This window comes from Mustelus asterias, chromosome 13 (assembly GCF_964213995.1).
Source record: "Mustelus asterias chromosome 13, sMusAst1.hap1.1, whole genome shotgun sequence".
NCBI lineage: Eukaryota > Metazoa > Chordata > Chondrichthyes > Carcharhiniformes > Triakidae > Mustelus > Mustelus asterias.
In genome coordinates, this window is record NC_135813.1 from 49,175,874 (window position 1) to 49,188,373 (window position 12,500).

At 53.2% G+C, this 12,500-nt stretch overlaps 1 protein-coding gene across 3 annotated transcripts in view; it reads right to left on the reverse strand.

Annotated features, from left to right (window-relative positions):
* Positions 1-1,178: 1,178 nt before the first annotated feature.
* LOC144502602 (rab-like protein 6) overlaps positions 1,179-12,500 on the reverse strand; it is a 203,991-nt gene continuing 192,669 nt past the window's right edge. For all 3 annotated transcript variants that reach the window (XR_013499360.1, XM_078226722.1, XM_078226721.1), the window contains 2 exons: positions 7,647-7,705; positions 1,179-5,882 (listed from right to left, as the gene is read on the reverse strand). Coding sequence is in view for 2 of the 3 variants with exons in the window: in XM_078226722.1 (XP_078082848.1) it covers positions 5,637-5,882; positions 7,647-7,705 (305 nt within the window). In the remaining variant the exon portion in view is untranslated. The remainder of the gene's footprint in view (positions 5,883-7,646; positions 7,706-12,500) is intronic.

The following is a 12,500-nucleotide window of genomic DNA, read 5'->3' on the forward strand; positions in this document are numbered from 1 at the left end:
CAGATTAAACTGGAATAGGCAGATGAAGGTAAAGGAGTTAAGGTGATAGAGACAGGTGAATGGAATCAGGTCTAGTTACAGTTGTGGCTAGTAAATATAGGAATGGCCTCAATAGACTGAATGGCTTATTGCTGTGTCGCTAATTCTGTTTTCTGTGGTTTAACCCAGAATCTAGTAGTTACAGGCTCCTCACACAGAGAATGGTTCCTGACAAAGCAGAGGGAATAATGAGGAGTTTGACAGAGTGGGCCCTCTGCTGGGTCGCACGTGGTGAGAATCTCTCTACAGGAATTGCATTTCCATCAACTGGTCTCCACTGCCCCCCAATGGTCACTCCTTCAATGACAACATCATGAAGAACTGAAAAGGGAGTCTTATCCAGTGAATCCCAATCGCTGGGAGTTTATTTATTATTGTCACAAGTAGTCTTACATTAACACCACAATGAAGTTACTGTGAAAATCCCCTAGTCGCCACACTCCAGCGCTTGTTCAGGTACACTGAGGGAGAATTTAGCATGGCCAATGCACTTAACCATCACGTCTTTTGGACTGTGGGAGGAAACCGCAGCACCCGGAGGAAACCCACGCAGACATGGGAGAACATGCAGGCTCCGCACAGACAGTGACCCAAGCCGGGAATTGAACTCAGGTCCCTGGCGCCGTGAAGCAGCAGTGCTAACCACTGTGCCACCCCAGTGAATCCTCAATCATTGGCAGTTTCATAGAATCATAGAATCCCTACAGTGTAGAAAGAGGCCATTCGGCCCATCGAGTCTACACCGACCACAATCCCACCCAGGCCCTACCCCCATATCCCTACATATTTACCCACTAATCCCTCTAACCTACACATCTCAAGAGACTAAGGGGCAATTTTAGCATGGCCAATCAACCTAACCCGCACATCTTTGGACTGTGGGAGGAAACCGGAGCACCCAGAAGAAACCCACGCAGACACGAGGAGAATGTGCAAACTCCACACAGACAGTGACCCAAGCCGGGAATCGAACCCAGGTCCCTGGAGCTGTGAAGCAGCAGTGCTAACCACTGTGCTGCCACTGTGCTACCATGCCGCCCAATCCAGTGAGTTCTGGTCACTGCACCACTGGCAAGGGGACGCCTTAAAGGACACAAATAAATCTGATCAAATACACAAACAACACCCATCAGGCCAGCCTCTTAAGCAAGAAAATAATATTTTTGCCTTTAATGAACAAACATAGTTGAAGATAAGTTTACAATACAAGAATGCAAGGGGAGGGTTTGAGTCACACACAGCCCTCCTGTGACTGAACACAAAGATATCAGCCAGGCATAGGAGGTTTGATCATGAACACCGCTCTGAGTTAGGGACAACTCAAACTTCCCCAGTGCCACTAATGTCAGTAATATCCGTCTACTTAGAAATTGCTTTGCAATCCGGGAACATCTAATACAGATTCTCCAAACACTTGGAACAGGAAGAGGTTATTTAGCCCCTTGACTGCCTCGCTTGGCTTATCTGCATCTTAATGCCATTTAACCAGCTCCGCTGTATATTCCTTGTTACTCTTACCCAAAAAATATCTATCAATCTGAGTGCTAAAGGTCTGATGGACTCCCAGAATCTACTGATTTTTCAGCAAGTAAGTTTCAGATTTCCACCACCCTCAGTGTGAAATGTACTTTGCCATTATCCCTGAAGGTCTCAGCTTGCACTTTCAGATTGTGCTATGGAAGAGAGCAAGACACTGGGCCTACTGGACAGCTCTTTCAAAGAATGCCCTCTCTAACCTCAAACTAAAAGCCCTAAAGCAATATTAGGGGCAGCATTTACCACATTACATCAGAAATCCTTCCTCTCACACCCCATGTAGGAATTCACCTAAAACCTCAGCAGCAGTGACACATCAGCACACAGCCTTCTGGGTTAGCTATATTTCAGACAGTGAGAAGAGAATCCAATATCTTGGGTGCACGTCTTTGTGACTTTCCCTCCTCTTCCTCATACAACAGGTCCACTGGAAACAGACTGGAATGGGTCACGTTCTCCTTGCACCTCACACATTGCCCACATAGTGAAGGCTGCTCAGCATCAGTAGCAATTGGACCCTGAAAACGGGAGTCAAGACTTTATCAGCAAGAGCTACTGAATTGGTCCCTGTCCTCTACTCACTCCCTTAATAAACTAGAGCAGCAAATCAGGCAAAAATAGACTGTCAAACCAAGTCAGAGCATAGATACTGCAGGAAAAACTGAGGTGTTACAAACTACAATATCCCAGGCTTCAGAATTCAGATCAATGTGAGACAGGGGAATTAGAAGCAGTTTCTAGATATTACATACTAGGAGAGGAGAGACAATGACGCTATCTCAGATGTTATTTGGGATCCAGTTCCACTTGCACTGTGACTTCCTGAGGAGTGACCCAATGAAAGTTGTGGAAGCCTCCCTGACACGCCAGCACTCTGCACGATGCCACGCTGCCATGCCAGCACTCTGTACACTGGCATGCCGGCACTCTACCATGCTGGCACGATGCACAACCTGGAGCGACATAGAAGGATTAATATTGCTTAAAGTATCAAGCTTTGATAGATTTAGATCCTTGCAGCATGGGTGAGGTAACGGAAAGATAACATCCTAAAACATTCCACAGCCAGGACTCAATCTCAAGGGTGATCAAGGGAAATTAGAAATTGCAAAGAACACCATTGCTTTCAGGAATCTCAATGTACAATAAAATGCACTTCATTAAAGAAGTTCCTGTTGAAGAAACCTCACCAAGCTAAATACGGAAAAGTTCTCTTGTTCTAGTTCATGATATTCAGAAAGGGAATCTTCACAACTGAAACTGTGTTTGAGCTGCAGTCAAATGCTCAAATATCAGTCATACAAAAGGCAAAACTCCTAATTTTCATTCAAGTTGGGGTTTGACATCCTACCCAGCTCCTGTTCTCGGATGACCAATAAATCAGTCACCCCAGGTGGACAGTTAATACAGTGAGTGAAGGAACTTAATGCATTACAACAGGCAACACAAACCACACTGAGAGATGGAACGCAAACCTCAGTGAGGGAGGGGGAATGCAAACCACAGCGAGAGAGGGAACGCAAGCTGCAGCGAGGGGGTGAATGCAAACCACTGCGAGAGAGGGAATGCAGACCACAGCGAGAGAGGGAACACAAACCACAGCAAGAGGGGGAATGCAAACTACCGTGACAGAGGGGGAACGCAAACCACAGCGAGAAATGGGGAATGCAAACCACCGCGAGAGAGGGAACGCAGACTACAGCAAGAGGGGGAATGCAAACCACCACAAGAGAGGGGGAACGCAAGCCATTGCGAGAGAGGGAACACAAACCACCGTGACAGAGAGGGAATGCAAACTACCGCGACAGAGGGGGAACGCAAACCACTGCGACAGAGGGGGAACGCAAACCAAAGCAAGAGAGGGGGAACGCAAACCAAAGCAAGAGAGGGGGAACGCAAACCAAAGCAAGAGAGGGGGAATGCAAACCAAAGCAAGAGAGGGGGAACGCAAACCAAAGCGAGAGAGGGGGAACGCAAACCAAAGCGAGAGAGGGGGAACGCAAACCAAAGCGAGAGAGGGGGAACGCAAACCACAGCGAGAGAGGGGGAACGCAAACCAAAGCAAGAGAGGGGAAACGCAAACCAAAGCAAGAGAGGGGGAACGCAAACCACAGCGAGAGAGGGGGAACGCAAACCAAAGCAAGAGAGGGGGAACGCAAACCACAGCGAGAGAGGGGGAACGCAAACCACAGCGAGAGGGGGAACGCAAACCACAGCGAGAGGGGGAACGCAAACCACAGCGAGAGGGGGAACGCAAACCACAGCGAGAGGGGGAACGCAAACCACAGCGAGAGGGGGAACGCAAACCACAGCGAGAGGGGGTGAACGCAAACCCCAGCGAGAGGGGGAACGCAAACCACAGTGAGAGGGGGAACGCAAATCACAGCAAGAGAGAACATAATGCGAAAGAGGGGGTTGCAAACCATAGAAGAACATAAACCACCAAGTGAAAGGGAACGCACCCATAAAATCACTAAACTATTGAGAACGCAAGAGTGCACAAATCATCTTGAGAAACCAATAAAATTAGTTTGTGGAAAGATTACACCTGTGGAACTCGCAGAGAGACTACACCATCATATTCTGCAATTAAAATGTTCCCAGAATGCAGTGAGACTCATGTCACTGAAATGTTGCAGGAATTACTGCCAGTTTGCTAATACCTACCACATGATTGGCTAAAATCTAATTGGGCACAAGAGTGTAACTGGAGTCTGATATCAGAAGTAGCTTGTTGGAGTGGACACTGTCCCCCTTAGCCACAGCTCTGAAACAGCACAGTCTGTGATGCAAAGAACAGTGCAGTGCGCGTGTATTTAAATTCTGTAACTGTACCAGCTCCAGGCTCAGCACCTTCTCCTCATTAGCTGCCCTCCAAGCCTTTGGGTCTGATTGATTGCTATTGATTTGGTTCAGATTCCACACTCTTGTATTTGTGCCACCTGCCAAGCCTCGAGCTTTGACGTGTCGTCTAACAATGTCGCCACACCCTGTAACTGGAAAATGCTCAGCAGCACAGTTAATTGGTGAATAATCTGGTAGATACTTCATTAGCCAATGCAAGCTCTTTACCCAACAACTCAATATTCAGAATTACAGTTCTATTTGAAGTTATAGTCTGCCTGGATTAAACTTGTTCATTCATTTCAGTTGATTCAGTCACACTGAGTGCCTTGTGTGACTCTAACTATGAGGATGGAAATGAGAGGTGGGTTCAAACACTGGGCTAAGTGTGAGCGACGGGGAATATTGTGTGTGACAGGACTCCGCATTCACTCCCAATAGGCCGTGAGCTGGGGGAAGGAGACTATCAAATGAAGCCCCCAGTGTGGCTTCCAGCAACTTCAGAACAGCCTGCCTGTGGGTGGGTGGGGGTGGAAATACCAAACCTTTGGTTGAAGTGGTTTAAAGATTGAGGCAATACAAAGGGAAAGAGGAGATATATTTTGGAAATGGGGAAAGGAAGATAAAAAATCCTTAGAGAATGCTTGAGAGTTTAATGTCACCCAGCCAAAGATGGTGGAGGACTTTTGACAGAGCACTGGGGGAGCGTTCACTGAACCATTCTCACCTGGGTATGAGCTGGCAGAAGGCACTGGATTTCAAAAAGGCTGTCTGCATGTCTGTACCTGCTCAGAGACCAGGAAACTAGATTTGATTGAAATGCAATGCATTCTGCAGATAAACCCTGCCAAAGGCTAACATTTTCTCTTTCACTTTGAAGAGCCCCTCCCCCCATTTTGAGAGACTGGAATTAAATTAGGATGAAGTTACCACAAGGGCTCATGTAGCTGGTGAAGTACTGATCACTCGATCAAAGCCAGCTGAAACCAGACACCGCGAGCCAAGCAGTACAACCTTCAGACCATTCACCCTACAAATAGTTAGAAACTTATAAAACCAGCCTGTGATGGGAGTTGAGTGGAGATAACCAGAGCTCGACATGACACCTTCCTCCTCAAAGCTCAGGCACACGCTTTGTGCCAATGTTAAAGAGGGATTGTTAAAGTGTGGAAACAGGGTAGTAACATGAAGATAATACAACAGGATTGGAGCAGAGACTATAGCTCCTCATAGTCTCCACCACCCTTGCTCCTCACAACATGACTATCACCACTACCAATCAGAAACTTCTCCAAATCCTCCATGTCCTTATCAGATTTGTCCTTGCTCTTTACTTTCTTCCTTCTCCTCTTCTCTTCAGATGTCATTTGCTTCTCATTTTTCTGCCTCTCGTCTGTTGCTTCTTTCTCCTTCTCTTTACTTTTCCTTGGCTTCTGTCTCTTTTTTTCCAATTTCTCATCCTCCTGAAAAAGCAAAACACATGGTGCAAAATTGTTCTGAAATCTCAGTTCCACTAACCCGCCGCCCCCAGGTGAAGTTATTGGAAAAGTTACTCTCAGCATTTTCATATCCTCTAACCCGTCTCCCAACATCGTTTCCGACATTGAAACAGTGACTACATTTCACAGCAGCTTCAGTGACTGTAAAGCACTTGGGATGTCCTAGAATCATGAAAGATGCTATATCTTTCTTCACAAAAAGAAGCATATAAATGCAGACTTACAGGGGAGGTAATAGCCTAGTGGTGTGATCACTAGACTATTAATCCAGAAACTCGGCTAATGTTCTGGGGACCTGGGTTCGAATCCCGCCACGGCAGATGGTAGAATTTGAATTCAATAAAACAAATCTGGAATTAAGAATCAACTGATGACCATGAAACTCATGGAATCCTACAGTGCAGAAGGAGGCCATTCGGCCCATCGAGTCTGCACCGACCACAATCCCACCCAGGCCCTATCCCCATAACCCCATGCATTTACCCTAGCTAATCCTCCTGACACTAAGGGGCAATTTAGCATGACCAATCCACCTAACCAGCACATCTTTTGGATTGTGGGAGGAAACCTGAGCACCCGGAGAAAACCCAAGCAGACACCGGGAGAATGTGCAAACTCCACAGAGACAGTAACCCAAGCCGGGAATTGAACCCGGGTCCCTCGCGCTGTGAGGCAGCAGTGCTAACCACTGTGCCATCCATTATCAATTGTCAAAAAGGCGCATCTGGTTCACTAATGTCATTTAGGAAGGAAATCTGTCATCTTTCCCCAGTCCGGTCTACATGTGACTCCAGGCCCATAGCAATGTGCCCTCCAAGAGCAACTAGAGATGGGCAATAAATACTGTAAGAGTTTTAACAACACCAGGTTAAAGTCCAACAGGTTTATTTGGTAGCAAATGCCATTAGCTTTCAGAGCCCTGCTCCTTCGTCAGATGGAGTGGATATCCACTCCATCTGATGAAGGAGCAGGGCTCCGAAAGCTAATGGCATTTGCTACCAAATAAACCTGTTGGACTTTAACCTGGTGTTGTTAAAACTCTTACTGTGTTTACCCCAGTCCAACGCCGGCACCTCCACATCAATAAATACTGGCCAGCCAGTGACACCCATGTCCCACAAATGAATAAAAAAAACTTAACATTATTTTACAGTCCATTAAACTTCCATCTTCAGTGGATGTGGTTAGAAAACCCAGGGTCCTCCCAACAAGGAAGCTGCCTTTTTGTGATTCCTTTCGAGGCTCTCAGGAGAAGCCAAAGCGCCTCAACCCGATGAAGTAATTTCAGAGTGTTATTACTGTAATAATGTAGGAAACACAGCAATTTATACACCATGAAATGACCATGAAATGAGCTGTTCGAGTGGCGATGGCTGAGGGACAGGTGTTGTTCTTGAAACTAGGGCCAACTCCATTGCTCATCATGGAGCCTTTTCTGTTATCCTAGGGGGTTGGATGGAGCCTTGGTTTAATGTCTGGTCTTAAAGATGGCATCATGGACAGAACAGCACTCCTCCAATACCACAGAGGGTCAGCTTGGTTTTTTGGGGTCTCTGGTTTCTGGAGTGGGGCTATCAGAGATGAGTGTGTTACTAACGGAGTCACAGCTGCTGATCCTCAATCCTACCTTGCTCTCTCTCCAACATCTAGTCTGTGTTTTTGGAAACTTGCCACCAGAACATTTAAAGCTGCAAGAATAATACATTAATTTGAAACAAAAACATTTACCTCTCGCACTTTTTTCTTCTTCTTCTTCTTCTCTTTAGAGGATCCCTTACTTGCTTTCTCTGTAAAGGAAATCGAAGTTCAGTTAACAGTGAGTTAACAGAGCAAGAGAGGTGCTGGGTTACACATCCATCTAGAGTGGATTAACCAGGTAATGGGCTGCAGCTTTGACAGGTTTCATAAGGCAGTAAGGATTTCAGGCATCAAACTAATACTAAAAGCTGCAGCAACTCAAATGTACCTGGGTAAGTACTCAGGAAAGTGTACAAAATTCACATAGCTTTGCTGTTTCTTCCAATGAAAGCTGTGAATTCCCATGTTAATGTCCTGCCCAGGAGCTTGAATATTCGGATGAGAAGTGCTGCAAAGTTGAGTGGAGTAATTGTAGATTGAAATGTAGAATTTTAGAATTTGGCATTTGTAAAATTATTTTTAAAATGTAAAATGCTGGGGGGTGGGGGGAGCATTGCATGGTCCCTTTAAAAGGTGGTGCTTTTTCTGTGCTTAGAGAGTTAAAAAGAATTGCAGGTGCATATAGGGTCCCAGAATGAAACATTTGTATTGGAAGGCCAAGCAGCATGGTTGTCTTGGTAACCTTAACCGAGATACCAGCAACCTATTAGATTTAAATTTGATGGTTTTGGCAACCTGGGACCAATCCAAATTTAGGGGATATTGATATGTCATCACAGGTATAAAAGGAGGGAGTGGGACAAAAGGAGAGAGCAATTGCCATCTGCCAGAGTAACACCCTCACTTATGTCTTAAAAGAAAGCCCATCTCGATAGCGAAGACGACAGAGGTTCCAGACAGAAGAATCAACAGAGAAAGCCTGGAATATTCCAGAAGACGCCAAACCTGGTTGTAATTGACAGAATGACTAAAATTCTATTTATTTTTGTTAACAAGTAGGAATTGTATTTATCTAAACAGCATTCCATTAAAATCGAGTTTTATTTGGTTTGTTAATAGTTTAGTTAACCTGTTCACGGTTAGTTAGATAAATAAATTATTACTTGTTGACTTGAGAGAGTATCAGGGAGTTCTTTTAATTTAACCACTAAAAGTCCCTGAAGAGCAGATCATACCACTTGACACTCACTTTTACAGATTATGAGGCCAGTGGTTAGGTGTTAGTTCTCAGAGGGGGGATGCACCTTCGCTTCATAACACAAGGGTCCCTCTCATTTCTGCTCCGTCATTGCCCACTCCCTGAATCTGCCACCAGGTTTCCAATAGAAAGGTCCACAGCCGATGATTTACTGGATGAGGATGTCCCTGCTTTCAATTGTGTTCGCGCAGACGTGCAATGACAGTGTCATAACGTAGTCTCAGTGCCTGAAGAACCTTTCATGGCTGCGGTGACGAAAAGCAGTATGATCCTGCTCCGACAAATGCACGGGGTGTTTTGAAGCAGGCTTGTTGAGAGGACAAAATTGCTTCACAAAGTGCGGGGGGGGGGTGTGTGGAGGGTGCGCGGGGGGGGGGGGGGGGTGGTGGAGGGTGCGCGCGGGGGGGGGGGGGGCAGGCAGAGAGCGGGGGGTGGGGGTGGTGGAGGGTGCGCGGGGGGGGGGCAGGCAGAGAGCGCGGGGGGGTCAGAGAGCGCGGGGGGGGTCAGAGAGCGCGGGGGGGTCAGAGAGCGCGGGGGGGTCAGAGAGCGCGGGGGGTCAGAGAGCGCGGGGGGGTCAGAGAGCGCGGGGGGGTCAGAGAGCGCGGGGGGTCAGAGAGCGCGGGGGGGTCAGAGAGCGCGGGGGGGTCAGAGAGCGCGGGGGGTCAGAGAGCGCGGGGGGGGTCAGAGAGCGCGGGGGGGGTCAGAGAGCGCGGGGGGGGGTCAGAGAGCGCGGGGGGTGTGGAGAGAGAGGGACAGAGTGCAGGGGGTCGGGTGGGGGGGCGGGGAGAGTGACGAGGGTGGGGTGGGGTGGGGGGCGCCGGGGGGGGGGGGGGGGGGGAGGCCGTGGGGGGAGGGGGACGGCGGGGGCGAGGGGCGGCAAGGGCGAGGGTGCGGGCGAGTGGGGGGGCGGGGGGGGGGGGGGGGGGGGGGGCGAGGGCGACGGGGGGGATGAGGGGGAGGGTGGGGCGAGCCGGAGGCGAGGGGGGGCGGGGGCGAGGGCGAGTGGGGGGTCGAGGGGGGGAGGGGGGGGCGAGGGGGGGCAGGGGCGAGGAGGAGGGGGGGGCGAGGGGGTGGGTGGGGGCGATGTGCGGGCGGGGGTGAGGGGCAGGGGCAAGGACGAGGGGGGGAGGGGGGTGAGGGAGGGGACGAGGGGGGGTGAGTGGGGGGCGAGTGAGGGGGCGAGGGGGGGGGTCGGTGAGGGGCAGGGCGGTGGCGAGGGCGAGGGGGGGGCAAGGGGGAGGGGAGTGTGAGGATGAGTGCGAGGGGGAGGGCGAGGGCAAGTGCGAGGGCGAGTGCGGAGGGCGAGGGGCGGGCGAGGGGGAGAGCAAGGGGGAGAGCGAGGGGTAGGGCGAGGGGTAGGGGGAGGGGGAGGGGAGGGCGAGGGGAGGGCGAGGGGGAGGGCGAGGGGAGGGCGAGGGGAGGGCGAGGGGGAGGGCGAGGGGGAGGCGAGGGGATTGGGGGAGGGGAGGGCGAGGGGATTGGGGGAGCGCGAGGGATTGGGGGAGCGCGAGGGGATTGGGGGAGCGCGCGGGGATTGGGGGAGCGCGCGGGGATTGGGGGAGCGCGCGGGGATTGGGGAGCGCGTGGGATTGGGGGAGCGCGAGGGATTGGGGGAGCGCGAGGGATTGGGGGAGCGCGAGGGGATTGGGGGAGAGCGTGAGTGGATGGGAGAGAGCGCGAGTGGATGGGAGAGAGCGCGAGGGGATGGGGGGAGCGCGAGGGGATGGGGGAGAGCGCGAGGGGATGGGGGAGAGCGCGAGGGGATGGGGGGAGAGCGCGAGTGGATGGGGGAGAGCGCGAGGGATGGGGGAGAGCGCGAGTGGATGGGGGAGAGCGCGAGGGGGATGGGGGGAGCGCGAGGGGATGGGGAAAGCGCGAGTGGATGGGGAAAGCGCGAGTGGATGGGGAGAGCGCGAGTGGATGGGGGAGAGCGCGAGGGGGATGGGGGGGAGCGCGAGGCGATGGGGGAGAGCGCGAGGGATGGGGAGAGCGCGAGTGGATGGGGAGTGCGCGAGTGGATGGGGGAGAGCACGAATGGATGGGGGAGGAGCGCGAGTGGATGGGGAGAGCGCGAGGGAGGGGAGAGCGCGAGGGGATGGGGGAGAGCGCGAGGGGATGGGTGGGAGCGCGAGGGGATGGGGGAGAGCGCGAGGGGGATGGGGAGGGGAGAGCGCGAGGGGATGGGGGAGAGCGCGAGGGGATGGGGGAGAGCGCGAGGGGATGGGGAGAGCGCGAGGGGATGGGGGAGAGCGCGAGGGGATGGGGGAGAGCGCGAGGGGATGGGGGAGAGCGCGAGGGGATGGGGGAGAGCGCGAGGGGATTGGGGGAGAGCGTGAGTGGATGGGAGAGAGCGCGAGGGGATGGGGGGAGCACGAGGGATGGGGGAGAGCGCGAGGGGATGGGGGAAGCGCGAGGGGATGGGGAGAGCGCGAGTGGATGGGGGAGAGCGCGAGGGGATGGGGGAGAGCGCGAGGGATGGGGGGAGCGCAAGGGGATGGGGAGAGCGCGAGGGGATGGGGGAGAGCGCGAGGGGATTGGGGGGAGCGCGAGGGGATGGGGAGAGCGCGAGGAGATTGGGGGAGAGCGCGAGGGGATGGGGGAGAGCGCGAGGGGATGGGGGGAGCGCGAGTGGATGGGGGAGAGCGCGAGGGGATGGGGAGAGCGCGAGTGGATGGGGGAGAGCGCGAGGGGATGGGGGAAGCGCGAGGGGATGGGGAGAGCGCGAGTGGATGGGGGAGAGCGCGAGGGGATGGGGAGGAGCGCAAGGGGTGGGGGGAGAGCGCGAGGGGATGGGGGAGAGCGCGAGGGGATTGGGGGGAGCGCGAGGGGATGGGGAGAGCGCGAGGAGATTGGGGGAGAGCGCGAGTGGATGGGGGAGAGCGCGAGGGGATTGGGAGAGCGCGAGGGGATGGGGAGAGCGCGAGGGGATGAGGGGGAGCGCGAGGGGATTGGGGGGAGCGCGAGGGATGGGGGAGCGCGAGGGGATGGGGGAGCGCGAGGGGATGGGGGAGAGCGCGAGAGGATGGGGGGATATTGTGAGGGGATGGGGGAGAGTGAGGGGATGGGGGGAGAGTGAGAGGAGTTGGGGGGAGGTGTGAGGAGATGGGGGGAGAGTGTGAGGGGATGGGGGGAGAGTGTGAGGGATGGGGGAAGAACGTGAGGGGTTGGGGGAAGAACGTGAGGGGATGGGGAAGAACGTGAAGAGATGGGGGGTGTGTGAGGGATGGGGGGAGAGTGTGAGGAGATGGGGGAGCGTGAGGGGATGGGGGAAGAACGTGAGGGGATGGGGGGGGAGTGTGAGGGGATGGGGGGACAGTGTGAGGAGATGGGGGGAGCGTGAGGGATGGGGGAAGAACGTGAGGGGATGGAGGGGATGGGGGGGACAGTGTGAGGAGATGGGAAGAACGTGAAGAGATGGGGGGACCAGTGTGAGGAGATGGGGGGGAGAGTGTGAGGAGATGGGAGGGAGAGTGTGAGGAGATGGGGGGGGAGAGTGTGAGGAGATGGGGGGGAGAGTGTGAGGAGATGGGGGGAGAGTGTGAGGAGATGGGGGGACAGTGTGAGGTGATGGGGGGAGAGTGTGAGGAGATGGGGGAGAGTGTGAGGGGGATGGGGGGAGAGTGTGAGGGGATGGGGAGAGTGTGAGGGGATGTGGAGAGTGTGAGGGGATGGGGAGAGTGTGAGGGATGGGGAGAGTGTGAGGGGATGGGGAGAGTGTGAGGGGATGGGGAAGAGCGTGAGGGGAT